The sequence below is a fragment of the Rhinopithecus bieti genome, unplaced genomic scaffold (assembly GCF_001698545.2).
Source record: "Rhinopithecus bieti isolate Rb0 unplaced genomic scaffold, ASM169854v2 scaffold_12238, whole genome shotgun sequence".
NCBI classification, from domain to species: domain Eukaryota; kingdom Metazoa; phylum Chordata; class Mammalia; order Primates; family Cercopithecidae; genus Rhinopithecus; species Rhinopithecus bieti.
In genome coordinates, this window is record NW_016807069.1 from 357,457 (window position 1) to 383,521 (window position 26,065).

At 40.6% G+C, this 26,065-nt stretch overlaps 1 protein-coding gene across 1 annotated transcript; it reads right to left on the reverse strand.

Moving 5' to 3' along the window:
* Window positions 1-7,134: 7,134 nt before the first annotated feature.
* Window positions 7,135-25,821, reverse strand: LOC108534643 (uncharacterized). Its single transcript, XM_017880109.1, has 3 exons — window positions 25,691-25,821; window positions 7,964-8,806; window positions 7,135-7,519 (listed from the first exon to the last, which is right to left on the reverse strand). Exons 2-3 carry the CDS (start codon window positions 8,117-8,119, stop codon window positions 7,232-7,234), a joined length of 444 nt encoding a protein of 147 aa, XP_017735598.1. The 5' UTR covers window positions 8,120-8,806; window positions 25,691-25,821; the 3' UTR covers window positions 7,135-7,231.
* Window positions 25,822-26,065: the final 244 nt, after the last annotated feature.

Sequence of the window (26,065 nt, forward strand, 5' to 3'; positions counted from 1 at the left end):
CCCCATCTCTTTCAGGTACCCCAACCACTTAGAGGTTCAGTCTTTTTACATTATCCCATAGTTCTCAGAGGTTTTGTTCATTCTTTTTCATTTTTTTTTCCTCTAATCTTGTCTGCCTGTCTTATTTCAGCAAGATGGTCTTCAAGCTCTGAAATTCTTTCCTCCTCTTGGTCTATTTGGCTATTGATACTTGTGGTTGCATTGTGAAATTTTCATGTTGTGTTTTTCAGCTCATTTATGTTCCTCTCTAAACTAGTTATTCTGATTAACAGCTACTGTAGTGTTTTATCACGGTTCTTAGCTTCTTTGCATTGGGTTAGAACATGATCCTTTAGCTCAGTAAAGTTCATTACTATCCACCTTCCAAAGCTGACTTCCGTCAGTTCATCCATCTCAGCCTCAGCCCAGTTCTGTGCCCTTGCGGGAGTGGTGTTTCGATCTTTTGGAGGAGAAGAGGCATTTTGGCTTTTTGAGTTTTCTGTGTTTTCTCATTGATTCTTTATCATGTTCGTGACTTTATCTACCTTCAATCTTTGAGGCTGCCGACCTTTGGATGGGGTTTTTGTGGGGACTTTTTTGTCGATCATTGTTGTTGCTTTCTCTTTGTTTTTCTTTTAACAGCCAGCCCCCTCTTCCACAGGGCTGCTGCAGTTTTCTGGGGGTCCATTCCGTACCCTATTTGCCTGGCTCCCTCTGCAGCTGGATTTGTCACCAATGGAGGCTGCAGAACAGCAAGGATGGCTGCCTGCTCCTTCCTCTGGGAGCTCTGTCCCATAGACCCACGTGATGCCAGCAGGAATACTCCTGTATAAGGTGTCCGGCAAATCCTGTTGGGAAATCTTACCCAGCCATTAGGCACAGGATCAGCGACCCTCTTAACAGAGCACTCTGGCTGCCCCTTGTTGGAGGAGGTGCACTGCACTGGGGGGAATCTTACTCATCAGGACTGCCCAGATTCCTCAGAGCCAGCAGGAGAAAAGACTAGGTTCACTGATCCACAGAGACCACAGGCACTCCTCCCCACAGGGACTCCATCCCAGGCAGATCAGAGTTCTGTCTGTAAACCCCTAGGTTGGAGTTGCTGAAATTCCCACAGGGAGGCCCCACTCAATGAGGAGAGATGGGTCCAGCTTCAGCCTAAACAGGCAGCCTGGCCATGATCTGCCACAGTCGCTGTGCTGTGCTGTGTGGAATGCTTCCTGGGTCCAAACCGCTCAGTCTGCCCGGCACCGGCAGGGGAAAATGGCAAACTGGAGCTGCAGTGATGGCTGCCACTCCTCCCTCGAAAAGCTCAGTCATCTTAGGCAGCAGGCAGCCACAGTGATAACGGCTGTCCCACCCTCCCAGGAACTCAGTAGTCTTAGGCAGTCTCCAGTGGATCAGCCATCTAGCATCTGCATAGCTCTGTGCTTGGAACCCAAGTTTCTGGTGGCGTGGGCTCATGAGGGTATCTCCTGATCCACTGGTGGCACAGATCCATGGAAAATTTGCCCATTTCCTGGGCAGGGTAGCACAATCACTCACTGCCTCCCTTGGCTGGGGATGGCAGCTCCCTTCGCCTCTTACAGATCCTGGGTGGGCTGTCACAGCAACCTGCTTTTCCTGGCTCTCTGTGAGTCATACCAGCCACCTAGTCATTCCCAATGAGAGAACCTGGATACCTCAGTTGCCAGTACAGGATTCACTCACCGTTTTCATTCTTCTCAGAACCGCAATTCTGTTCCAAAATCTCTCCAAAAGCCTTTCTCAAAAATGCCTACCAACTTTCTCTGTAACAGACTCTTTTTTTTTTTTTTTTTGAGACGGAGTCTCGCTCTGTCGCCCAGGCTGGAGTGCAGTGGCGCGATCTCGGCTCACTGCAACGGGTTTACGCCATTCTCCTGCCTCAGCCTCCCGAGTAGCTGGGACTACAGGCGCCCGCCATCTCGCCCGGCTAGTTTTGTTTTGGTTTTTTTTTTTTTTGTATTTTTTTTTTAGTAGAGACGGGGTTTCACCGTGTAGGCCAGGATGGTCTCGAGCTCCTGACCTCGTGATCCACCCGTCTCGGCCTCCCAAAGTGCTGGGATTACAGGCTTGAGCCACCGCGCCCGGCCTGTAACAGACTCTTAATTTGAGCACTAGATAAAGGCCTTTCCTCTCATTCTAACTTGATGCAAAGAGAATGAAGAAATTAGAAAGATAAAAATATCTGTAAACTATGCTATGATCCTGAATTATATTGAGTCAAATGCTTTAAGACTGCTTACGAGAGTCTCAGTTTATTCAATTTACTTAGTGTTTAGAAAACTTTATACGGTAAGGAGTATAATTATGTCTCATTTATTGCTGATTAGATATGGTTATTTCCATCTGATACTGGAAACCTGGCAACATAGAAATGCTGAATTCCAGGTACTTGTCAACCAGTAAGTTTGAAACCTGGATTTGTTTTTTATTATATGTATGCCATGGACAAGTGACCCCCTTCAAAACCTCAAGTTTTTCATTTGTAAAATGGGCATAGTGACTCCTACCTTGCAAGCTGTCTGTGAGGCTTGGAGATGGGGTATATAATGTGCTACTCTACTTCTTCATACTCTCCTTCATCTGTTTTTTCTCCCTTATTCCTTTCCATTGTCAAGAGGCTAACCCTCTTCTCTCTATTGTAGAATAAGAATGACATTTTATTATTTCAATGTTCATTCCCATTTGACTGTGACACAATCTATTTTAGCAATATCAGCTACACTCGTTCTACATCCACTCTCTTTCCTTTCCCTCAGCTTATAGGAGTTAACTAGTTTCCCTTCAAAGAAAATAGATTCTAACACTAAAACAAAATGATTCCACCCCTGTGGAAACTCTCATGAAGAAAAAATTAAAGAACTTTCCAAAAAAGTGTAAAAGATACCAGCAGCTGCTCTCTTACCTAATGATACAATATTCTTGTGAAAAACTTGGGTGAGAGTCCAGGAAAGGTCTAGAGTGACTGTCTTTCTGAAGTAAACATCTGTGTTGGTGGGAAATTGAGACATAAACACACATTCAGAATTCAAACACAATTCCCAAGTGTCACATTAGAATTCCACTGGTTTTTATGGGAAAAAAAAAATAGATCTCTAAGCTTTGTAAAATTTCATGTAACAGCAGCCAAAGTCAACCACACAGGATTTTCATCTGTGTGTTTTGGGAAACAATCGGAAAAATTAAAATGGATTTTTTAATGACTTTTGAGTAACTTGGACACCTTCAACAGTGCCTGCATCAGGTCTATGGTCCTTCTGTGCAACTGACACCAGCCATGGTATTTGTCCATAATGATGGTTTCCTTCCTAGTCTAGTCATTGATTTTTCCATTCTACAAAACACTTAGTCATGAATGTTGTGTTTATATGCTCTGTTACAGAAACATCCTGTATACCACAAGCAGCAAAGGCTGTTGCTCATGTGCCACTACCTTGAAAAAATCCACATTTCTTCCTCCCATTCCCATTCCCCCATCCAAGGATAGGTCACAGTGGAAAGATTACTTCACTGGTCTTATAAAATACACTAGAGCAATCCCACTTCCTAAAGGAACCACACCCTTATAATCAGAAAAAGAGAATACTGAGCCAACACAAAAATAAAAAGATAGATTATGTTAAGCCATCCCATCTCCTTCAGAATGTCTTTCCCCTTCGGGCAGGAAACACTTCTCTTCAGTGTTTGTTATGGTACCGAGTATAACTTTATAGACAAGTGAACTCATAAGAGAAATTAACAATAAAACCTAAAAGGCTTTTCCTAACATTTTCTTTCCTTTGTTTATTTTTAGCACCTTTCTGTAAAATCACATCTTAAAAAAAGAAAGGGATAAAGGATCAAGGAAAGATGAAGGAGAGGGTTTGAAGAAGTAGAGTGGCACTTTATATACCCCATCTTCAAGCCTTACAGACAGTTTGCAAGGTAGGAGCTACTATACCCATTTTACAAATGAAAAGCTTAAGGGTTTTAAGGGCGTAACTTGTCCATGGCGTATATATAATAATAAGCAAAGCCAGGTTTCAAACTCACTGGCTGACAAGTACCTAGAATTCAGCATTTCTGTATTTCCAGGTAAATGCATAGCTCTTGACAATCATTTGAGCTAATAGTCAAGCTTAGAGGGGAAAAAAAAAAAAAAAAAAAACACTACTGTGATGGAATCATTTTATTCTTGAAATCTGATAAAACTGGTATAAACTAAAGGTCATCTTGGCCATAAATCAATCTTAAGAAAGCGTCTACAAAATGCCTAGTTTTAAGCAACGTAACTTCCTGATGAGTCCTCTGTAATAAAGTAGCTGCAAAATGTTTATATAATGAGGCAACTTGTTTTATGAGATTACTACCCACAGACTGGTCAGGAGTTGAGGTCTTGTATTACTTTTCTATCGATGAGTAACAATTACCACAAATTTAGCAGCTTTAAAAAATCCCACTTATGGGAGTTGAACAATGAGAACATGTGGACACAGGGAGGGGAACATCACACACCGGGGCCTGTTGGGGATGGAGAAAAGGGGAGGGAGAGCATTAGGACAAATACCTAATGCATGTGGGGCTTAAAACCTAGATGACAGGTTGATAAGTGCAGCAAACCACCATGGAACATGTATACCTATCTAACAAACATGCACATTCTGCACATGTATCCCAGAACTTGAAGTCACATTTTTTCAAAAATCCCACTTACTAGTGCATAGTTTTGTAGACCATAAGGCCAGCATGGCATGGCTAGGTTCTCTTTAGCATCTGGAAGGCAATGAGTGTGTACCCGTTGACTGAATATTTCCTTTTCATGTATGCTATTGTTTCTCTGCCTCCTTGACCCTACAGGTCATTATTGTCTGGAGTTCTGAAACCATTGATTAAAATTGTCTATTCTGATTCAACATATCATATATACTATTTTCAATTTATGTTGCTTCGTACCAGAATTCTAGGATTATCCCCAAGATTTCCCTCTTCTTCCTCTGATGTACATGCTCCACCTAATCCCCCAGATTGGGAATTTGATGGATTTGCCTCCCAGGATTAGGTTACGTTATATGGCAGAGTTGACTTTAGAAAGGGAGATTATCCAGGTGGTCCTGACCTAATTGCATGACCCCTTTAAAGGCAGAGTCTTCTCTGGCTGGCAGTAACTACTAAAAAATGGGGACCTCAGTACTACAAATGCAGAAGACTGAATTCTGCTGATAACAAAATGAACTTGGAACTGGATTTTCCTCCAGAAAAAAAAAAATTTCTTTCAGGGAAAATTTCAGCCAGGTTGACATCTTGATTTCAACCTCATAAAATGCTAAATAAAGGGGATTCCATGATAATCAAGACAAGGACTCTGTCCTCATGGAGCTTAAAACCCTATCAAGGAATAGCCAGGTGTGGCGGCAGGCACCTGTAATCCCAGATACTTGGGAGGCTGAGACAGGAGAATCTCCTGAACCTCGGAGGTGGAGGTTGCAGTGAGCTGAGATCATGCCACTGCACTCCAGCCTGGGGGATAGAGTGAGACTCCATTTCGTATCAGATAAGCCTGGGCAACAGAGCAAGACTCCACTCCATCCCATCTCAGCTGTCTATGCTCTCAAAGCACCTCTGAATAACACCAAAGTAATCCATATCACATTGTCCCAAAATTGCTTATTCATACATTCATCTCCTCACTGTTTTGAGCTTCTTGAGAAGAGACACCATGCATAGCACTTGGCACATGGTAGGAGGCAGCAACAATGTTCACTGAATGAACTGAATTAATAAATACTGATGCCTTAAGAGGCAATGAATTCCTGCCTTACAAATATTTAAACAGAGACTAGACAATCATTTAGTGGGAGATGCAGAGAGAATTGAAGCATCGGATTACTGGACCGCTGAATAGGATCCTCCAAACCTGAGTTTCCTCGGGACTAGATGAAGAAAGCTAGCAAATGAAAAGTCACAGAGAAGAGAAAGTACTATGTTTGAGGAATAGCAAGTGGCTCTTTTGCTTGGACAAGAGAGGACAGGATGGAGATAGGGTTCCAGCAAGAAAGAGGTGACACACCCAAGAAAGTAAAGGGAAATTATTGAATAAATCTATTCTTTAAGAGGAACGGGCAAGGTAAAGTATCCACCCTGGGATGCCAAAGTCAACAGAGACGAGCAATAGCATGCGGCCATTTCCAGCCACGGATCTGAAGAAGCAAAAGAAGTGGAGTTACCAGAACACTGTGAAAGAGGGGTGGCTTGATAGGAGTCATGGCCTGGGTAGAGAAACAAGACTTGGTTACTGCCAGAATCAAGGACTGACAGGAAGAGAGGAGAGGAATAAGTATCCAGACATCCACCTCCCTCTGTCAATGGTCAAACCCAATGAAAAGCCAGAGAGTGAGGAAGCCCCAGTGAAGCATGTAGAACCCAGTCCCCCAAATGCCAGAGCACAGCAGAGAAGGCACCTGAAGGGTCCAACGGAGTGTAAGCAGCACAGATGGGGAAAGGGAAGCAGAGCCTGACTGTACCAGGTCTCGAGGGGCAGGCGAAGGGCTTAAGCATCATTCAGTGAGCCCTCAGGAGCCTCTGCAGTGTTTGAGGCATGACCCAGGCTCTTCCTGAGGATGACTAATTTAGTGGCTGTCATCAGAATGAACTCTGAATGAGAAGAGGCAATAGAAGGCAGGGAAACAAACTAAGAAACCACCGAAATGGTTGAAGCAGAAGGTGAGGTGCCTAAAGGAGGGGATGAGCTCATCATTGCTCTCAGTCACTCACAAGCTCCTCGTGCCCCAGCAGCTTGCTGCTTACCTTCCAGGTGAGCAGGGCACAAAGTCCTGGGGGTGGAGAAGCAAGTTTTTCTCTACACTGGGAAAACACGTCCATTGTTTAACTTTTTAGGCTCCCACTGATGTTCGCTTCACCTCCTTTCCTCTGTGGCTGAAATTACACTGAGTATTGCCAGCAGAAAGGAGCAACAGAGACTGAAGGTTACATCTGGAGCAGAAGGCAGTCACTGAGTTGCTTAGCACAGGAAGCCACTAAATGGATAGAGACATGCAGGGAGAAAGCTCTGCTTGATTGTCAGTAGCCACTTCCTAAAGATTCTGATGTCCTGAGGCTTTTCTACCCTCCTCTTCCTCACAGTGACCAAACCATCTTTCCTGTCTTGCCCCTTCCAAAAACTGTCTTCCTTGGGCCTCATGTCAACGGGACTCATTTTCTTGGGACTCATTTTCAGGCTTTAAATCCAAAGTCAGTCTGACAACTTTATGGGCACAGAGATGACCGGAAGATTAATATTGTTCCATGAAGCTTTGTCTTTCTGCACGAGTACATCCAGACTTTCTTCTTCCATTACCATTGCTCTTGTCTCCATGGAAGCTATGTCACACAAAGTGCGCACAGGCATCGGTGGACAGAGCCAGAGTGAGTGCCTGGTAGTGCCCTTCATCAGGTGGATAGGAAATAGCTCCAGCTGTATTTCTTGTTTCTGTTCAGAATAATAGTCTTGGGTTTTATTGGTATTATTATAGAAAGTTTCCTGAAAAAGAAAAAGCAGCTGCTGTTTGAGTTCTCAGCTGTTTTCTGATACACTATGCAACAAGGCCTCATTTGATTGGGATTTGCATCTTATTTTCTTCACTGCTTCATTAAAAGCTTAGCACCAGGAAGAGGATTATTTACAACATGGTATCGCTGAGGCCTGGAGAGCCTTTAAAGACTTGTCTCTGAACAAACTCCTTGCCAGGCTTTTCAAGATCAAGGTGTAGAGGGAAAGAGCAACCAAAAAAAAAGAAAAAAGAAAAAGGCTGAATTACCACACACTTAGAAGTTCTTCCCATACTTGTGACACTACCATGTATCATCAGCAATATGAATCAACAAATCTCAATAAATAAGTTTCTATTTCAGACTAAAGGGTGAAATGATACAAAGCAGCAACACCAAGTGTGTGACACACACACACTCTCTCTCTCTCTCTAACTTGTTCTAAAGCAGTCCTCCTCCCATGAGTGGAAGCCACATTCCAATTGGAGTTCTTACAACAAATAAAGTGTTTATGAGAATCTTCCCCACTAGCCCCACATCTGCCGGTCTGTCCACTCCCAAGGACGACAGGAACACCAGTCAACCAACTCATGGGCTTTTGCTTAGACTCAGGGCTGTGGTGGAGACAATCAGACAACCCTCAGTGGAAAATATCAAGGCCAGTTGAAGACCAAAGTGGCAAGAAACCACATGGAAACCACGTGTGTGTGCCCTGAAACAGTAAATAACGTTGTGTGAATTCAACCATTCATTCTGTTTATGAAGCCAGCACACAATTATTTATCTTACTACAGATGTGCTTTTTTGTGACATGTTTTTAAAAAACAATTTTGATGACAGAATAAAAAACCACTTTCTTTAACTCTCCCAATTTTTGTTCCTACATCTGTTTTCTGTACTAAGAACTGCACAAATGATTTGCATTGTTATTCTGATGTAATCTAAATCTCTTTTCTATAACTAGACTGGTTTCTTGTCTTTCAAATAGACACATGACAGCTGCCTTCCCAATAGAGCCCTGTGCAAAAAGGGGAGGTGCAACCCAAAGAGGGTTGGCAGCTGGAATTTCCCCAGTGTGGGTAGAAGACCTGGCAAACTACAGGCAGATGGAGATGACTACGTGGACAGACAGGACCCATGCGTTGCTGTGGCCATCGCTCATCCAGCTGCTCTTCTTTTTATCTTCTGAAGGGTGGCTCTTGGCTGCTGGCTGCACTTTCAGAAAGAACCCCACTTTCACAAGCCTCGAGGATCAGCTTTTACTCTTGCATCCTATTTTCTTGAGCAAAAAAAGAAGTGAATCAGTATTAGAAAGCTCTGAGAACAGGGAAAAGTGAGTAAACAAACTTATTTTTTCCTCTGAATGGAACATAAGTTCTTCATGGGCAGAAGCATAGTATAGATGGTTCATTATAAACTATCAATATAATATTAAAATAACCCAGTTAGGGGAGTAAACGGCTTCTTTTTAAATCAGACCCTCCTGGAACTGGAGAGAAGGAGAATACCAGGGTCTGGACTTTTTTGTTTTTTCAATAAAACATTGTTTTGGGTTTTCATTTTGTCAAAAGTCATTTTCTGACTGTGAAATTAAAAAAAGATCTATTTTTTTCAGCCTACATTAAGCAGTTCAGCTTATGAAGATGAATGGCCTCTGGCTGTTGTCATTACAATAAGTTGTTTAGTGTACGGTACTCAAAGGCAATATTCTCAAACCATTGTAAGCAGGATTTTTTTATTCTTCATTCAAGTAAACATGTATCACCTAGCTTCTATGGGTCTAGTATGGGCAAGGGATGTTCTTTGAGAATCATTTTCCAGGTAGAAGTTTATAATGAACCCCGCCTTTTACCTCACCAATTTATAATGGCATGTGCTTGAAAAGTAGCTCTCCAGGGTCTCACCTGCATGATCTGCACATCCAGAACAGGGAACACTAACTGGCATTAAGGTACATAGGAGAAAACATACAGCCCAGCACTAACGCACACTGACTCCGAAGCTAGCTGTCTGGGTTCAGTTCCTACATCTGCCACTTGCTAGATCAACTAGAAAAACAATTTCTCATTCAAGTAATAATACAAACAATTTACGTAAGGACTCAGCACGTAGTAAGGTACTCTACTAAGTGTTAGTTATTATTAAGAGCCTGGTTTAACAGGGCTCTAAGCCACCACCCAGAGAAACCACTGAGAACCCAAGGCCTAGCCTTCCTCCTACTGAAGTGGTCCGAGTCATTCCCTCCACTTCCCCCCAGCCCTGCTGATGCTGCCCTGTCTTGCTAGTGATGCCACCCTAACAACATGAATGCCTTCACTGCCGCCTTCTCCAGCCTCTCAGTGTTGCCCTGTCAGTCTCCTGAGTTGATCCTGTGGCTCTCTCAAATAGAAGGGAGGATTCTCTTTCCATCATTGTAACTTTTTACCAGACCTTTAAGTGTGATCTCTCTGTTTTTTAATAAATCTCCCACAAAGGGTAGCTTACTCTTTTAGTTTCCTTCAGAACTATCTTCCAAATAACTCAAGAAAAGCAATCCCCTGGGCAAAGTCAGAAAATATTTGAGTGGTAGCTTAAATAACCTGCTCAACAAGTCTCTTCCCACTGATTATGTTACTGTTCCACCGAGGTAGTTAGGCTACTTGATCTCGCCCTATACGTGAGTATCATTATACTTTTTATACAGTAGTACCCTCTTATCTGTAGTTTCACCTTCCATGGTTTCAGGTACCTGTGGTCCAAAGATAGATGGCTATAGGCAAACCTCACTTTATTTTGCTTCACAGATATTGCATTTTTTACAAATTGAAGTTTTGCAGCAACCCTGCGTTGAGCAGTCTATTTGGCACTAATTTTCCAACAGCATGTGCTCACTTCATGTCTGTCAGCAATTTTTAAGAATAAGTATTTTTTTTTTCTTTTGAGGTGGAGTCTCACTCTTGTTTTCCAGGCTGGAATGCAGTGGTGTGATCTGGGCTCACTGCAACCTCTGCCTCCCAGATTCAAGTGATTCTCTCTCAGCCTCCCAAGTAGTTGGGATTACAGGTGTGCACCACCACACCTGGCTAATTTTTATATTTTTAGTAGAGCCGATGTTTCACCATGTTGGCCAGGCTGGTCTTGAACTCCTGACCTCAGGTGATCCACCCGTCTTGGCCTCCCAAAGTACTAGGATCACAGGCATGAGCTACCACACCCAGCCAAGAATAAGCTATTTTTTATTTAAGATATATACGTGATTTTTCTAGACACTTAATAAGCTACAGTGTCATGTAAACATAACTTTTGTATGCACTGGGAAACGAAAAAAAAAAAGTGTGACTCACTTTACTGAGATATTTGTTTTAATTGTCTAGAACCAAACCTATAATATCTCTAAATATGCCTGTACAGAAAATAAGATTTTAAAAGACAGAGATAACATTCACATAACTTTTAGTATAGTATGTTGTTATAATTGTTCTATTATCAGTTATTGTGGTTAATCTCTTGCTGTATCTAATTTACATGTTAAACTTTATCATAGGTATGTATGTATACAAGAAAACATAGTGTATATAGAACTCAGTACTATCCTTAGTTTTAGACATCTGGTGAGAGTCTTGGAATTGGATCCCCAAAGATAAAGACAGACTATTTTATATCCCCACACATACCTCACATCAACACACACAAGCATACACATGCACACACACACACACACAGCCTTGCATAACACTTTACTGGAGAATTTTAGCCTCCTTATCTTGAGGATTAATCAACAATTCCAAATTTTCTTTACCATATTTTCAGGGCACCTATCAAGTTGTCATGCAAATAGAGTTCTGAAGTCTGTTAGCCTCTGTCTGGAACTATATATAAGACTTCCTTAATCCTGTGTGTTTCCTGATGTTTACCTGTTAGTATTTCTTAAATGATGATCAAGAACCATTGACATCAAAATCACCTGAGCAGTCTTGTTAAACATTTATATCAGCTGAGTCAGAATCTCTGGGACCCTAATTAGGATGGCTATTATGAAAAAGTCAAAAAATAACAAATGCTGGCAAGGATGGAGACAAAAGGGAACTCTTCTATTCTGTTGGAAATGTAAACTAATACAGCTAATTAGGAAAATAGTATGGAGGTTCCTCAAAAAACTACACATAGAACTACTGTATGATCTAGCAATCCCTCTACTGGGAATTTATCCAAAGGAAAGGAAATCAGTATATCACAGAGACATTTGCACTCCCATGTTTATTGCAGCACTATTCATAATAACTAAGATATAGAATCAACCTGGGTGTCCAACAACAGATGAATGGATAAGGAAAATGTAGTATATATACACAATGGAATACTACTCAGCCATAAAAAAGGATGAAATCCTGTCACTCACAATAACATGGATGGAACTGGAGGACATTATGTTAAGTAAAATAAGCCAGGAACAGAAAGTTAAACATCACGTGTTCTCACTCATCTGTAGAAGCAAAGAAAAAGTTGATCTCATAGAAGTAAGAAGAAAAACAGGATACTAGAGGCTGGGAAGGGTAAGGGAAAGGGGAATAGAGAGAGATTTGTTAAAGGATATAAAACTTCAGCTAGAAAGAAGAAATACATTCTAGTGTTCTATGCCACTAGGATGACAATAGTTAACAATAATATGTTATATAGTCTCAAATAGCTAGAAGAAGGATATTGAACACTCCCAACACAAAGAAATGATAAATGTTTAAGATGATGGGTATGCTAAGTACCCTGATGTGATCACTGTACTTTATATATATCAAAACATTACTATGTACCCCATGAATATATACAAGTATTATTTATCAATTTTTTAAAAATTAAATAAAATTTTTTTTTTAAATAAGACAGAAAAGAATCCCTGGGCATAAGAGTCAACATTTTCAATTTTTGTAAGCTCTACCTTGATATACTCTGAAGTTTGAGAACTACTGTTCTGCATCATTTTGAAATATATATTGTTTTGAAACAAACATTAACTGCATTAACATGCATTATGTGTCTATCTGATCACTTAAATTATTGTAAGCAATTACAGTGATATTGAACATAAAATCCTGTATGCCACCCTTTATTATTTAAAATATGCTCCATCACTAAGGTGAAGAATGTCTGCAAAGCAGGAAAACCTCTGGTCTCAGGAACCAATGAGAACAAGTCAAAGAATTGGTACAAATGTACAACTGAAGCCCCAATAGCAAGTCCAAACAGCCTCTCGGTTAAGTACATGAACACCGCAGTCAGCAAGACCTGGATTCAGTTCCCAGTATGGCCACTAACTCCCTGTGTGACCTTCAATTTTCTTAACCAGTCTGTGCCTCAGTTTTCTCACCTATAAGATTTAGGTACTAATATGAACCTCATAGATTTATTCTAAGAATGAATCAAGCAAACGTAGGCAAGGTATTCAGTACAGTACACAGTAGGCCCAGTAAGTCATTATTTCTGGATAAAAAGTAACCCCAATGGATTCCAAATAAACCAAACAGCTCTCATCTAAATAAAATCTTCAAGATTGTTAGCGAGCTGCTGGCCTGATGCCACTTTGCCTTCTTTCCAAGTACCTGGATAGCTTGATAGTGTGATCTTCAAAGCACGACAGAGCAAAGCAAAACAACATGAGTCCAAACAGCCAGATATTCTACCAGACAACTGCAGCCCTAGAGAGGAGTCAAGAAAAGGTGGGCAAAATCCAGAGAATAAACCATCTTCAAAAGTGGGACAGATTCGCTCAATAGATATTCATAGAGCACCGGTACCAAGCACTGTGCGGTGCTGGGAATACAGCTCAGAACAGACTCTCTTCCCTTGTGGAGCTTATACCCCAGTGCAGGGAAGCAGATAATAAACAAGTAAATTATCAAAATATAAAACATACAATACTGTCTGATGGTGAAACATGCTGTAGAGAAATGGAAAGCAAGGTTGAAGGAAAAAGAGAGCCAGGTTGAATAATAATAAAGATAAAGCAGAAAAATCTATTACAAGAGATAAGGGAGGAGAAATTGCTTTTCCCTACTCTCTATCATCCACTCCATACAGCACTTCAGACATCAGATTTGTGGGGGTTTTCCACACATGACAAGCAAGTAGTTCTATAGCAGACACCAGCTGAGTATCCCCTAATTCAATTCAATTCTGACACTATCCACCTATACATAGCATCAGATAGTACAGGTTGAAGGCTCAGTACCACAAGATAGCCCCTCACTTCAGATGCCAGTGGCAAGTAGTAGGTTGTCACCATGTCTGACTGACTGAGTATAAAACGGGGTTCCCACAACCCTTTCCTTGGGTGCAATTGATTTGCTAGAGTGGCTAACAGAACTCAGGAAAACACTTTACCCATTTATTAAAAGATGCACAGGGCAAGGTATGGATCAAGTAACACACCACCCTCCAGGAACCCCCACAAGTTCATCTATCAGGAAGCTCCCCAAACCCAGTCCTTTGGGCTTTTATGGAGGCTTCATTACATAGGCACAACTAGTTAAATCATTGGATATTGGTGATCAATTCAATCTTTAGCCCCTCTACCATACCAGAGGGTTGAGAGTGGGGATGAAAGTCCCAACCCTTTAATCATGCTTTGGTCTTTCTGGGTGACCAGCCCCATCCTGAGGCTACCTAGGGTACCAGCTACCTCACTGGCAAACAAAAGACACCTAAACTGGTCAGGCATAGTGACTCACACCTGTAATCCCAACACCTTGGGAGGCCGAAGCAGGAGAATCGCTTGAGCCCAGAAGTTTGAGACCAGCCTAGACACATGGAGAAACTCCATCTCTACAAAAAATACAAAAATTAGCCAGGTGTGGTGGCGTATACCTGTAGTCTGGAGGCGGAGGTGGGAGGATTGCTTGAGCCTGGAAGGTAGGGGTTGCAGTGAGCCGACTGCACCACTGCACTCCAGCCTGTGTGACGGAGCCAGATCCTGTTGCAAAATAAAAACACCCAGACTCAGAACTTTTTAATTTCTCTGCCCTTTCAGTCATTCTACTGGTGTTATCCAGCACTCACTGTGCCCAGAGCTCTCTGTAGAAGAAGCAACTGGAAGAGGCTCTGGCCCCTCCAGGAGTTTACAGGCAGACTCAGAAAGAAGGTTCAGCCCTTTGGAGTGAAAGAAAGCAAAGGAATGAGCTTGCTCTGAGGTGCAACTAACAAATGCAAGAGGGGACTAAGGGCTTCAGGTGATACTGTTTGGAGCTAAATTTGATTTCCGTTATGAAGACCCTTTGGAAGGAGTGCGGACAGAGATATCTGCGTGTCAGTCTGTGCAGCTCCTCGCTGCTGGGATAAGTGCTGGGTGAGACTGTGCTCCGGCTGCACAAAACAAGACCCCAGAGAAGGGCCACAGTATGAGCCCCACTGGCAGCTGCTTGCCACAGGGAAACCAGTCACAGACAAGGTTATTAAAGCCCACACCTCCACTGCTGGATCCCATTTTTAAGATTGAAAAAGCTGAATATTAGTGCCAATTTACAAGTCAGAGCTACCAAAAACTCAAATCATAATTAAGAAAGGGCGAATTATATTTACTGGGAAAAACAAATTGCCACAAAGAGAGTGCTGGAACAAGTACTAGGAACATGCAGTGCCCATTTCATTCTTTTCTCTGGTCAATTTAAGGGTGTTTTAAAAGCAAAGAGGCAGCAGTTAGAGAGGAAGCTGAGGGAACAGTGCAAACACACAGAGGAATGAAACTGGAGTGGGGGCCTCATGATCCTGAGCCAGACCAGATGGAATGCGGATCTGATCATGCTACTCCTTGTTTAAAACCCTGCAGAGGCCGCCCACTCTGCTTTAAGTAAACCCCAAACTCCTTCACGTGGCCCACAAAGACAGGCAGAATCTGGTTCCTTGCCTGGCTGTATCTCACCATTTGCCAGAAAGGGATATACTGGTTGGTTTAAGCCGAGCAGGTTCCACCGCTGGAGCCAGATGCGGTATCCAATCCATGCCAGATGCATAGCTGAGCAAAGCAGAACAAGACCCTAGAGACAAAAACCCAAGTCTGTTAAAGAAATGAAGAAATAGACACCAAGAAAGCAATCAACAAATACCCATTTTAAAGGTTAATCAACTTTCCAAAGCAGTGTTCAAGTTTTTCCACCATGTAAAAAAGTATTCTATCACTCCTGCACTGCTTAGAGAAACTGATTCTTAGACTCAGACAGAACTGTGGAGACAGAGCCCAGTCTAATCCCTCTTGTTACAGCAATTAAGGCATAGAAAAGTGAAGTAATCACCCCAGTTAGTGCCCTTGAAAAGAATAATACCTAATTGTTTTTATTTCTGAGCTGACACACTCCTTCTAGTATGTCATTACTTCACAACCAGGACAGAATCAAACCATAGGATTTATCGATTGTTATTCTAAAATATACAGTTTATTGGCAGAAAGAGTATGTTTGTTGGGTTTGTAAGGAAGGGAGTAGGTAGAAAAGAATGAAAGAATGGCAAAAGAGAGCAGTTTTAATATCATTTTAATTTTGTTTTAATTCATAAACTTTCTTTTTTATATTTTATTTTATATGTTTATTTTAGACTCAGGAGTTAGATCTGCAGGTTACATGGATATATTACGTAATGCTGAGATTTGTGTTTCAATTGAATCTGTCACCCAAATAGTGAACATAGTACCTGATAGGTAATTTTTCAACCCTTGGCCTCCTCCCTCTCTCAGTATTTGGTTTTCTGTTCCTGTTAACTCATTTAGGATAATGGCCTCCAGTTGCATCCATGTTGCTGCTAAAGACATGATTTCATTCTTTTCTATGGCTGCATAGTATTCCATGGTGTATATGGACCACATTTTCTTTATCCAATCTGCCGTTGATTGGGCACCTAGGTGGAGTCCATGTCTTTGCTATTGTAAATTCACAGAACTTTCTAATGCATTTACTAACACTTAAAGCAACAGCTTTTCTTACAGTTGAGCAAATGTGACATCCAGAACTTTGATAATAAGAATCCATATAGTAACAATAATTGGGCTTATAAGTCCTGGTTCCCAGGCTGAACACCATTTGGGGAAAAGACAAGTTGTTGACTCTGCCCTCAGCACTGATATGCTTGAAATCTTCTAGTGGATCCTCATTTGGAATGGTTTTGATGTGAGGAGGCACTCTTCAGGGTACAGAGAGTAAACACTCATGTTGGTCGATTTTCTTTAATTTTTTTTTTTTTTTTTAATTTTAGTTTAAGTTCCAGGATACAAATGCAGAACGTGTAGGTTTGTTACATAGGTATATGTGTGCCATAGTGGTTTCCTGCACCTATTAACCCCTCATTTAGATTTTAAGCCCTGCATGCATTAGCTGTTTATCCTAATGCTCTCCCTCCCCTTGCCCCCGACCCCCCAACTGGCCCCAGTGTGTGTTGTTCCCCTCCCTGTGTCCATGTGTTCTCATTGTTCAATTCCCACTTATGAGTGAGGACATGCAGTGTTTGGTTTTCTTTTCCTGTGTTAGTTTGCTGAGGATGATGACTTCTCGCTTCATCCATGTCACTGCAAAGGACATGATCTCATTCCTTTTTATGGCTGCATAGTATTCCATGATGTATATGTACCACATTTTCTTTATCCAGTCTATCATTGATGGGCATTTGGGTTGGTTCCATTGATGGGCATTTGGGTTGTAAATAGTGCTGCAATAAATATACGTATGCACGTGCCTTTATAGTAGAATGATTTATATTCTTTTGGGTATATACCCAGTAATGGGATTACTGGTTCAAATGGTATTTCTGCTTCTAGATCCTTGAGGAATCGCCACACTGTCACCTGCAATGGTTGAACTAACTTACATTCCCACCACATGTTGGTCAATTTTTTTAAATCACAGAGCATATGTCTTCATCTATGTTGTCATATATGGCAGTATTTCCTTCTTTTTCAAGGCTGAATAATATCATATTTACAGTTGTCACTTGGTATCTACCACAGATTGGTTCTAGGACCCTCAAGGATACCAAAATCCAAGGTTGTACAAGACCCTTATATAAAATGGCATAATATTTGCATATAACCTACTTACATCTTCTGATACACTTTAAATCACCTCTAGATTACTTTTAATAGCTAATATAAGGTAAATGCTATATAAATAGTTGTTATACTATATTTTTTATTTGTATTATTTTTATTGTTTGGGGATTTTTTTCATACTACATTTTTTATCTGTGATTACTTGAACCTGTGGATACAGAGAGCTAGCTGAATATACCACATTTTCTTTATCCATTCATTCGTTGATGCACAGTTTGTTTCCACATTTTAGCTATTGTGAATAGTGCTGCAACAAATATGAGCGTGCAAATATCTCTCTGAGATCCTGATTTCAACTCTTTTGGATAAACACTCAGAGGTAAGATTGCTGAATCATAAAGTAGTTATTAAAGGATAAATACGGTATGATTCCACTCACATGAGGTATCTAAAATAGTCAAACTCATAGAAGCAGAGAACAGAATGGTGGTTATCAGAGGTTGAGGAGAAGGGGAAATGGGGAGTTGCTAGTCAACAGGCATGAAGTTTCCGCTGTGCAGCATGAAGAAGCTCTAGAGATCCGCGGTACAAAATTGTGCCTGTGGTTAACGGTCCTGTGTTACACACTTTAAAAGTGTTCCAATCTTACCATAACTTTTTTTTTTTTTAATAAATCATAAAGCAACCCATGCTCTAGGACCTGTGAACTCTCAGTCAGGTCACAAAACTGCATTTCACATTCAGGGCCGAACAGCTAGTAAGAGCCAGTTATGGGCTTGGGAAGAATGAATCAAAAATTGGCAAATCTTCCCAGTGGCCTGGCAAATCTATCCACTAGAAGTCATACCTCCTCCAGGTGAGGAGGGGCCAATTCAAAGGCAAACAGCTCACTCAGAGGAAGTTTGTCTTAAGCCGTTATTTACTTTAGTATCTCAGCAGGAATTAGTTTAGCTGAAGTGTGGCTCTCGCCTTGCTGCCCTGCCCAGATTCCTCCCTCTGCCCTTCCGCTCCTGCAGGCCTTCCTCTCCTGCAGGCCTTCTTTAACCCTCTGGCCCAAATTCTCTTCCTAATGTAAGTTGAATTGTGTGATTCTTCTGCTTAAAACAAACACCTTGACAAATTTAAAAGTTCGTATAATAAATCCCCTTGTTAACACCCACTAACACCCAATAAACCCCTCTTTTTAACCCATTAACCTTTGTTTGAGGTCCGGATCCCCTAACCATAATTCATCCTGTGCTCTCATCCACCAAACCACAGAGGCCACCTCCCAGGTCACCTTCACTTTCACGCCTACTATTCTTATTCTGGCTGTATTCTCCACTGAGAGTCCTTCCCTGCCTGAACTGTAGAACAAAGCTTGACCAATTTTTAAGGCCCAGGTAAACTTTATCCCTTCTCTCAATTTTCCTCCATAGTTTTCCTTTTCACATTCCATTCCTCCCCATACAAATATAACATTATGTTTCAGTCATTTCTTTGACTTTTGGTCTCCTACAAGGCAAGAACTGTATTTTACTCACCATTGGGTTGCCAGCCATTGTGCAGAGTAGATGCCCAACTAATATCCATTGAGTTGGATTGAATTATTTAATATCTGTCTTGCTTCAAGCCAGATTCAAATCACACCTTCTTTCAGAAGTCACCCTAAACTATCCTAACTGTAGCCTCAGCCAGTGTCTTGAAGCAGTCTGATTCCTCCTTCTCTTAACTCCAATCTACAAGTGCAGCTCCAGATCCAAATCCCAGGACCCAGTATGAACCAAGTCACCCAGACTAAGTAACTCCAGCCCACATTCCAAATACTGTAAAGTTGTAAATCTACAAATACTGTAAATTAGTATTTGTAGATTAAATAATCATAAATGCCTTAGCTGGGAGGACAAAAAAAAAAAAAAAAAACAAGAAATTTATGATAACGGTAAAGGTCTAGAGGAACTAGTGTTGCCAGAAATGTCAGGCTTAGAGGAGATACTAGAGTTTGTATTGACTCCCCATAAGAAAGGGTATTTTAACCATCATCATAGTATTTCCCATTCATTGAGGGCCAATAATGGGCCAGGCTATGCCTGCTGTATTACCTGTCTTTCCTATAATCCTCACAACCATCCTTTGAAGAAACTGAGGTTCAAGGAAGTCATTATATTTCTGAAGCTGATACAGCCAAAAAATGAAAGCACTGAGATAATAACTCAGCCCATGTTCTTACTGCATGGTCCAAAGTACCATGGTCTTTCCACTACACTACAAATCAAGGAAACAAGTATCACCAGCTCCTCTATTTTGCCAGAGCTTCCTAGTCCCTAAAAAGCTCTCATGTCCCTTGGAAATTTCCAACAAGTTCAAAAATGTGTAAGAAAGAGAAAGAATTTTCCTAGAATAATTAGGGAATAACACACAGTTAGGTGTACAAAGCAAGAAGGGAAGTTTTTCTGCCCAACAACAGTGTTTATTCCTCTGCTCAACTTTGGTACTAAACATAAAGCAAAACAAACTCTGGACATTTTAATGTTGTTTTCTTATTGGAGAATCTGACTTCTACTTCATAGGACAGGAAAACAGACCACTAAGCAGAATGAAGCATGGGGGCTCCTTCTAATAAGACTTTATGGCTGAGCTTCTGTAGGTTCTGTATCAGCCTGAAAGATCCCTTGGCCCCTCTCCTAATTGCAGAGGCTGTTCCTAGCATGAACACTGGATAAGCTGCCCACGGCTTGGAGGCATGCTAGGCAGAACACCCTCATGGCTTCCAGGCAGCTTCATTGGATGCCAAGAATTAATTAATTAGCCCTGAGGACTTTTAGAGCAAGAGTCAATGGGAGTTATTATATAAGCTTGGGACTAGAGCATCATAAAGACAGGAAGCAGATGCAGCAGAGCCACAGACCTCCCACTCCCTGGCACTCCAGCTGCTGTCTGGAGTATTGGTGAGTGCATTGGGTTTGGAGTCAAAAGCCCAAGTCTGGGTCTATGGGGACTTTGCATCTTGCTAACCTTTCTGAGTCTAATTCCTCATCTGTAAATGAGAAGAATAATCCCTGCACTACTCATTGCACACGGCTTAATAAGGCTCAAATGAGGTATTTGTATGTGAACGCTCTATAAAAACTATAAATGTTCTCTTGACTGCTCCCATAGCAATCTCTGCTTCCTTAACAAGCATTTATCATACTTTACAGTTATTACTTTTTTGTCTGTCTTTATCTTCTAGGCTATACATACCATAAAGACAGAGACTAGATCAATATTTCTCACCACTGTCTCCCAGTATCTATGACAGTACTGGACACTTGGTTGATGCTCAGTAAATATTTGCAAGATGAATGAATGAATGAATGAATGAATGAACGAATGAATGAATGAATGAATGTAGTCCTCTACAGTGTTCATTTCTTTTATGAAAATCTCATGGCATGGTAAGAACAAACCCCGTGTCATCATCACTGTCTTAATTTATCTCAGTTACTTCCAACTTTATTTCACTTTATAACTAAAACCATTCATCAGACACAGCTGTGGTACTCAAGAAGTATATAATCCACAGGGAGTAAGGCATGTACAAACAAAACAATCAAATAGTAGCAAACAGAGCAAATGCCATTTCTGACAGATTCCCCTTTTTATTTCAACTTTTTTCAAAGACAATTTCTGGGGTAATTGCCAACATCCTAAAACTGTAAGTTTCCATATTTATAGGCCATGGACCTAGTATAACCAGGTGGACTATTTTAAATATAAATTCAATCATGTAGAAATTCCAGAGTTTTTTTTTGTGGAGGAATGACTTCCTCAAAGCTCTGAGAACCAGAAGTAGACAATATGTGAGATAGACAGTACGTCGAGACAGGAAGTGTAGTTGGGCGGTGGGGGGGGGTGTTGAGGTTGCGTCTATAGATTCTAGTGAAACATTTTGTGGAACTAAAGAGTCAGACTCAAACTTAAAGGTAGGCTCTATCATTTACTAAGATTTTCATGCGATGAGAAGAATTGGAAAGCCAACACATGGCAGAAGTTCAATGCCCCAATATTTTTAGTACTTTAAAATTACAAATATTCTTTTAACTGCTTTTAGGTGGAACAAATATGCAAACTAACCTAATAGCTTGAGCAAGCCGCTGAGGGTTTCTTTTGAGGGATATTTTTCTCTGGGTCTACAGGGGAGCTAAGAACAAAGACATCATGTAACACAGGGAAGCTTGGGAACACTTCTAACAGGGAAGAGTTGAGTGATGTCTTTACCACTATGGAGAAGAGTGAACAGGAGAAGGTAAAATGATGAAAACAGCAAGCTGGGCAGTCTAATAGAAAAGCCTTCTCTTTTTGATATGCTAGAAGCAATTGATCAGCTATTGAACCCTGCAGTAGTTAAGTCTGAGAGATTTTAGAATTCCTTAATCATTTCTAACACCTCAATAAAGACAACAAGCAAATACATGATGAATAAAATTTCCAGTGTATTTGTTATTGAACAAATAATTGTAAGAATGAAGCTCAGTATTACTTATTTGCTGTAAGTTAATTTTTTTTTTTTTTTTTTTTTTTTTTTTGAGGCAGAGTCTTGCTCTGTCGCCCAGGCTGGAGTGCAGTGGCGCTATCTCGGCTCACTGCAAGCTCCGCCTCCCGGGTTCACGCCATTCTCCTGCCTCAGCCTCCTGTGTAGCTGGGACTACTGGCGCCTGCCACCACGCCTGGCTAATTTTTTGTGTTTTTAGTATAGATGGAGTTTCACCGTGTTAGCCAGGATGGTTTCGATCTCCTGACCTCATGATCTGCCCACCTCGGCCTCCTAAAGTGCTGGGATTATAAGTGTGAGCCACCGCGCCCGGCCTATAAGTTAATTTTAAGCATTTACCTGGGATAAGTGCCTATGATAGACACTTTGGGAAGTATAACAGAGGCTGAAAGTTGTCCCCCAATATCTATTCTCCCCTTTGTTCACAGCTGAGAGTGTTAGATGATTGAGTTTAACAAATAAAGACTGCATTTCCCAATTTCCCCTGAAACTAGGTGTGCAAATGTGACTGTTCTATCAACAGGATATCAAAGATGTGTCATAGCAGCTTCCACGAACTTTCCTTTGGAGAGAGCTGGTCCATACAATTAGCTCCCTTGTCTCTCCCTCCTTTCTTCTTCCTGAAACAAAGATGTTGCCATCTTGAAGCTAAGGACAACCACACTCTTAGGATGGAGGATCAGTGAGATGGAAGGAGACTGCAATCCTGAGGACTTCCAGAGCAAGAGTCATGACCAGCCTATCCTGCCTACCTTCTGACTTTTATATAAGAAACAACACACTTCTGTCTAGGTGAAACCACTATTGTTTTTGGAGGTTTTCTGTTACTGCTGAACCTAAGGTTCATTGATACAGAAAAGACACCATATTCAGAGGAAATAGGAAATAGTCCTCAACTTTAAGAAATATCATAAACTTGAGAAGGATGTGAGTAGTATACTTTTCACGGAGCAGAAAATTATGAGTTTCACAAGAGAGATCGAACAAAATATCATTGAAGATGGAAAAAATAAAAGGGAAACAAATCACTTCTGTTAGAAGAGCATAAGAGAAGGAATCATGACTCAGGTGATATTTGAGACAAGTCCTGAAAGAAGAATAGAATTGTGATAGATGAAATGAGGAGGCATTGAAATAGGAAATGAAAGGCAAACTAGGCAGAACGAACAGCATTATAAAGGCATGGAAGTGGAAAAGCATGAATTGTGTTCTGGGAATGTTAGATGATTGAGTTTAACAAGAGCACAGGTTGTAGTGATTGTTACTGACCACCCAATGGACTTATTTCTTCAACCTGCTGAATTTTATTTCATGACCTTTGCCACTAGCTGACAGCATACTATTATATTGACTTTACATTGTCTGTTTATTTTTCTAGAGTTACTAAAATAAAAGTTCTCAAACTTTTGGTCATTATCAAAATTATTTAAAGCCCCAAAGAGCTTTTGTTTATGTGAGTTATATCTATAAATACTTACAGTATCAGACATTTAAATTGAGAAAATTTTAAATATTTAAATATTTATTCATTTTTTAAATAAACCCATTACATGTTTAACATATTGTATGGGCCAGAGTTCTCTGGAGAAACAGAACCCATTGTGTGTGTGTGTGTGTGTGTGTGTGTGCACGCATAAGAGGGGATTTATTATGGGAATTGGCTCACATGATTATGGAGCCCAACAAGTCCCATCTTATGCCATCTGCAAGTTAGAAAACAACTTGCAGTTGTGTGTGTTCTAAGTCGTGTGTGTGTGATTCATTCTAAGTCGAATGGCCCAATAACCAAGGGAGTGGAGGGTGTAAGTCCCAAACTCCCAAGGCCCAGACACCTGGAGTTCTGATGTCCAAAGGCAGGAGAAGATGGATGCCCCAGCTCCAGAAGGTAAATTTGCCTTTCCTCTGCCCTTTTGATCTATCTGAGCCCTCAGTGGATTGGAGGATACCTGCCCACATTTAGTGAGGGCAGATCTTCCTTACTCAGCTCACTGATTCAAATGCCAATCACTTCCAGAAACACCCTCACAGACATGCCCAGAAATAATGCTTTGCCAGCTATTTGGATATTCCTTAACCCAGTCAAACTACAGCTAATATGAACCATTACACATACATTCATGGAAAAAAAACTACCTTTCAAACAAAGAAAAATTAGAGGAGTGGCATTGCTTTGCATTTTTGTGATGCTCCTTAATGTCTGGCTTCATAGAAGACAACTGGTTTCCTATGTCTGCTTCTATATTCAGTCTGTTTGTGATATCACATGTCAGGTAGCCTCTGGGAAACTTCACGTATATACATTTTTTTTAATGAGAAAAATGACAAATATCATCATAACAAATCATTTTGACTTGGCAGATACCCTAACAGGGTCTCAGAGACCCTCAAGGTCCCCCGATTACACTTTGAGAACTGCTGAACTAGAATATAAGCTCAGTAAGGGCAGAGACTATATATCTGTTACATTCCAGCACCTAGACCAGAGTCTGGCACATAGTAGGCACTCAATAAGTACTGGTTAGTTAAATATATGAACCTGAGGCTATAGTGTGAAAGATATTGAGTGCCAGGCTAATAAGTTTAGAATTGACTTAGTAGACACTGGGCAACCAGTAGAGGTTTCTGAGCAAGTAAATGTAACAGTCTGATTAATCTGACCACACCAAGGAGGACGAGCTGGAGAGAAGAACGACTTGGATCAGAAGTGCCAATTAGGATACTTTTAATGTAGTCCAAGAGAGTAACAGAGAGGTTTTGAAGTAGGATGAAGACTGTGCAAACTGAAAGAGGAGGACAGAAGTGAGAAATTCCCCGATACACTGTGTTAGCCCTCAACTAGAAATCCATCAATCTATGTAGGCTTGCCTTTAACAGTATGATCTTGAGCAAGTCAATCAACTCCTTGTTCAATACACTCTTCATTAGTAAAATAAAATATTGTATTAAACATGGATTGTCACTTTCTCTGCAATGACTCAAAGTAATTTACAGATAATAGTTATATCACTAAAATACTAATTTTAAATGTCACAAAATCTTAATTTCTTATTGCTAACTTTTCCTGCATTTACTTTTGCTAATATTGGTTATTAACCATGTCCTTTAAAAGTAAGATTAGAGAATCAGTATTAAACTTCAATATTAGTTGAAGTGTTTGCTTGGGGGAAAACCATGTATCATTTGTTAAGGCCTTTTAACTTATTTAAATCTCAAGTGATTCCTACAATATAGTTATTTTCCACACTTTCCAATTGGGAAATACTAAGAAATGTACTCAAGACTTCATACCTTGTAGTAACAAGACAGAATTCAAAAAGATATGTATGATTCTAAAACATATAGTCTTCCTGTAACACTACTCCAAAGAAATTGAGATACCATTTAAATTTGGATATGTTGTTATTAATTTGGACATCTTGATTGATAAGCATAAAAATATAACACATTTGGAATTAAACTGACTACCACCTTAATTATCTAGAAATATCAGAGAAAATCCAACTCTACAAGGTTCAACATGGCAGGAAAATGGCTATATCCAGATCATTAAAATGTATAGGAAACTACAGGAAAAGGTGAAGGAAGGAGTTAAGACCTTGCAGAAACTTGAGGGAAACAGAAAAAACAATCACCTCATCTTATTTTCAAACCTGAATACACCACTGAGAAAGAAACAGGCTCTGTTCTTCATCATTTCTTGGTTCGTTTTTGGCTGAAGTGGATTTAGGTCCATGCTGGGAATAAATAGGATATGCTCTGAAGTGGTTACCAAATCAGCAATGGCTCAAGTAGTATACTCATGAACATTATTCCAACTGTCTGACTCAGATGTCAGCTCAGATTTCAACTCCCTGCAGCCATTTGGTTGAAAGGATTTCATAACTTTCAAGGAAGCATTTAAAGTTTGTATTTCATCTCAAGGAAAGTAAAGGACATATTTGTTCTCTGCCTTGGATCAGAAATGTGCTTGATTTTGTCAAGATTGCATAGAGAGAGAACACTCAACTCTCATCTCTTTAAAATTA

Bases quoted from the DNA above. Each gene is read 5' to 3' on its own strand.
- LOC108534643 (XM_017880109.1), bottom strand. From the start codon at position 8,119: ATGAGTTGGTTGACTGGTGTTCCTGTCGTCCTTGGGAGTGGACAGACC. The intron at 7,520-7,963 runs GTTAGAGAGAGA...TTTCTTTTTCAG, and splicing joins GGAGGACTGCTTTAGAACAA to GAAACTTTCTATAATAATAC.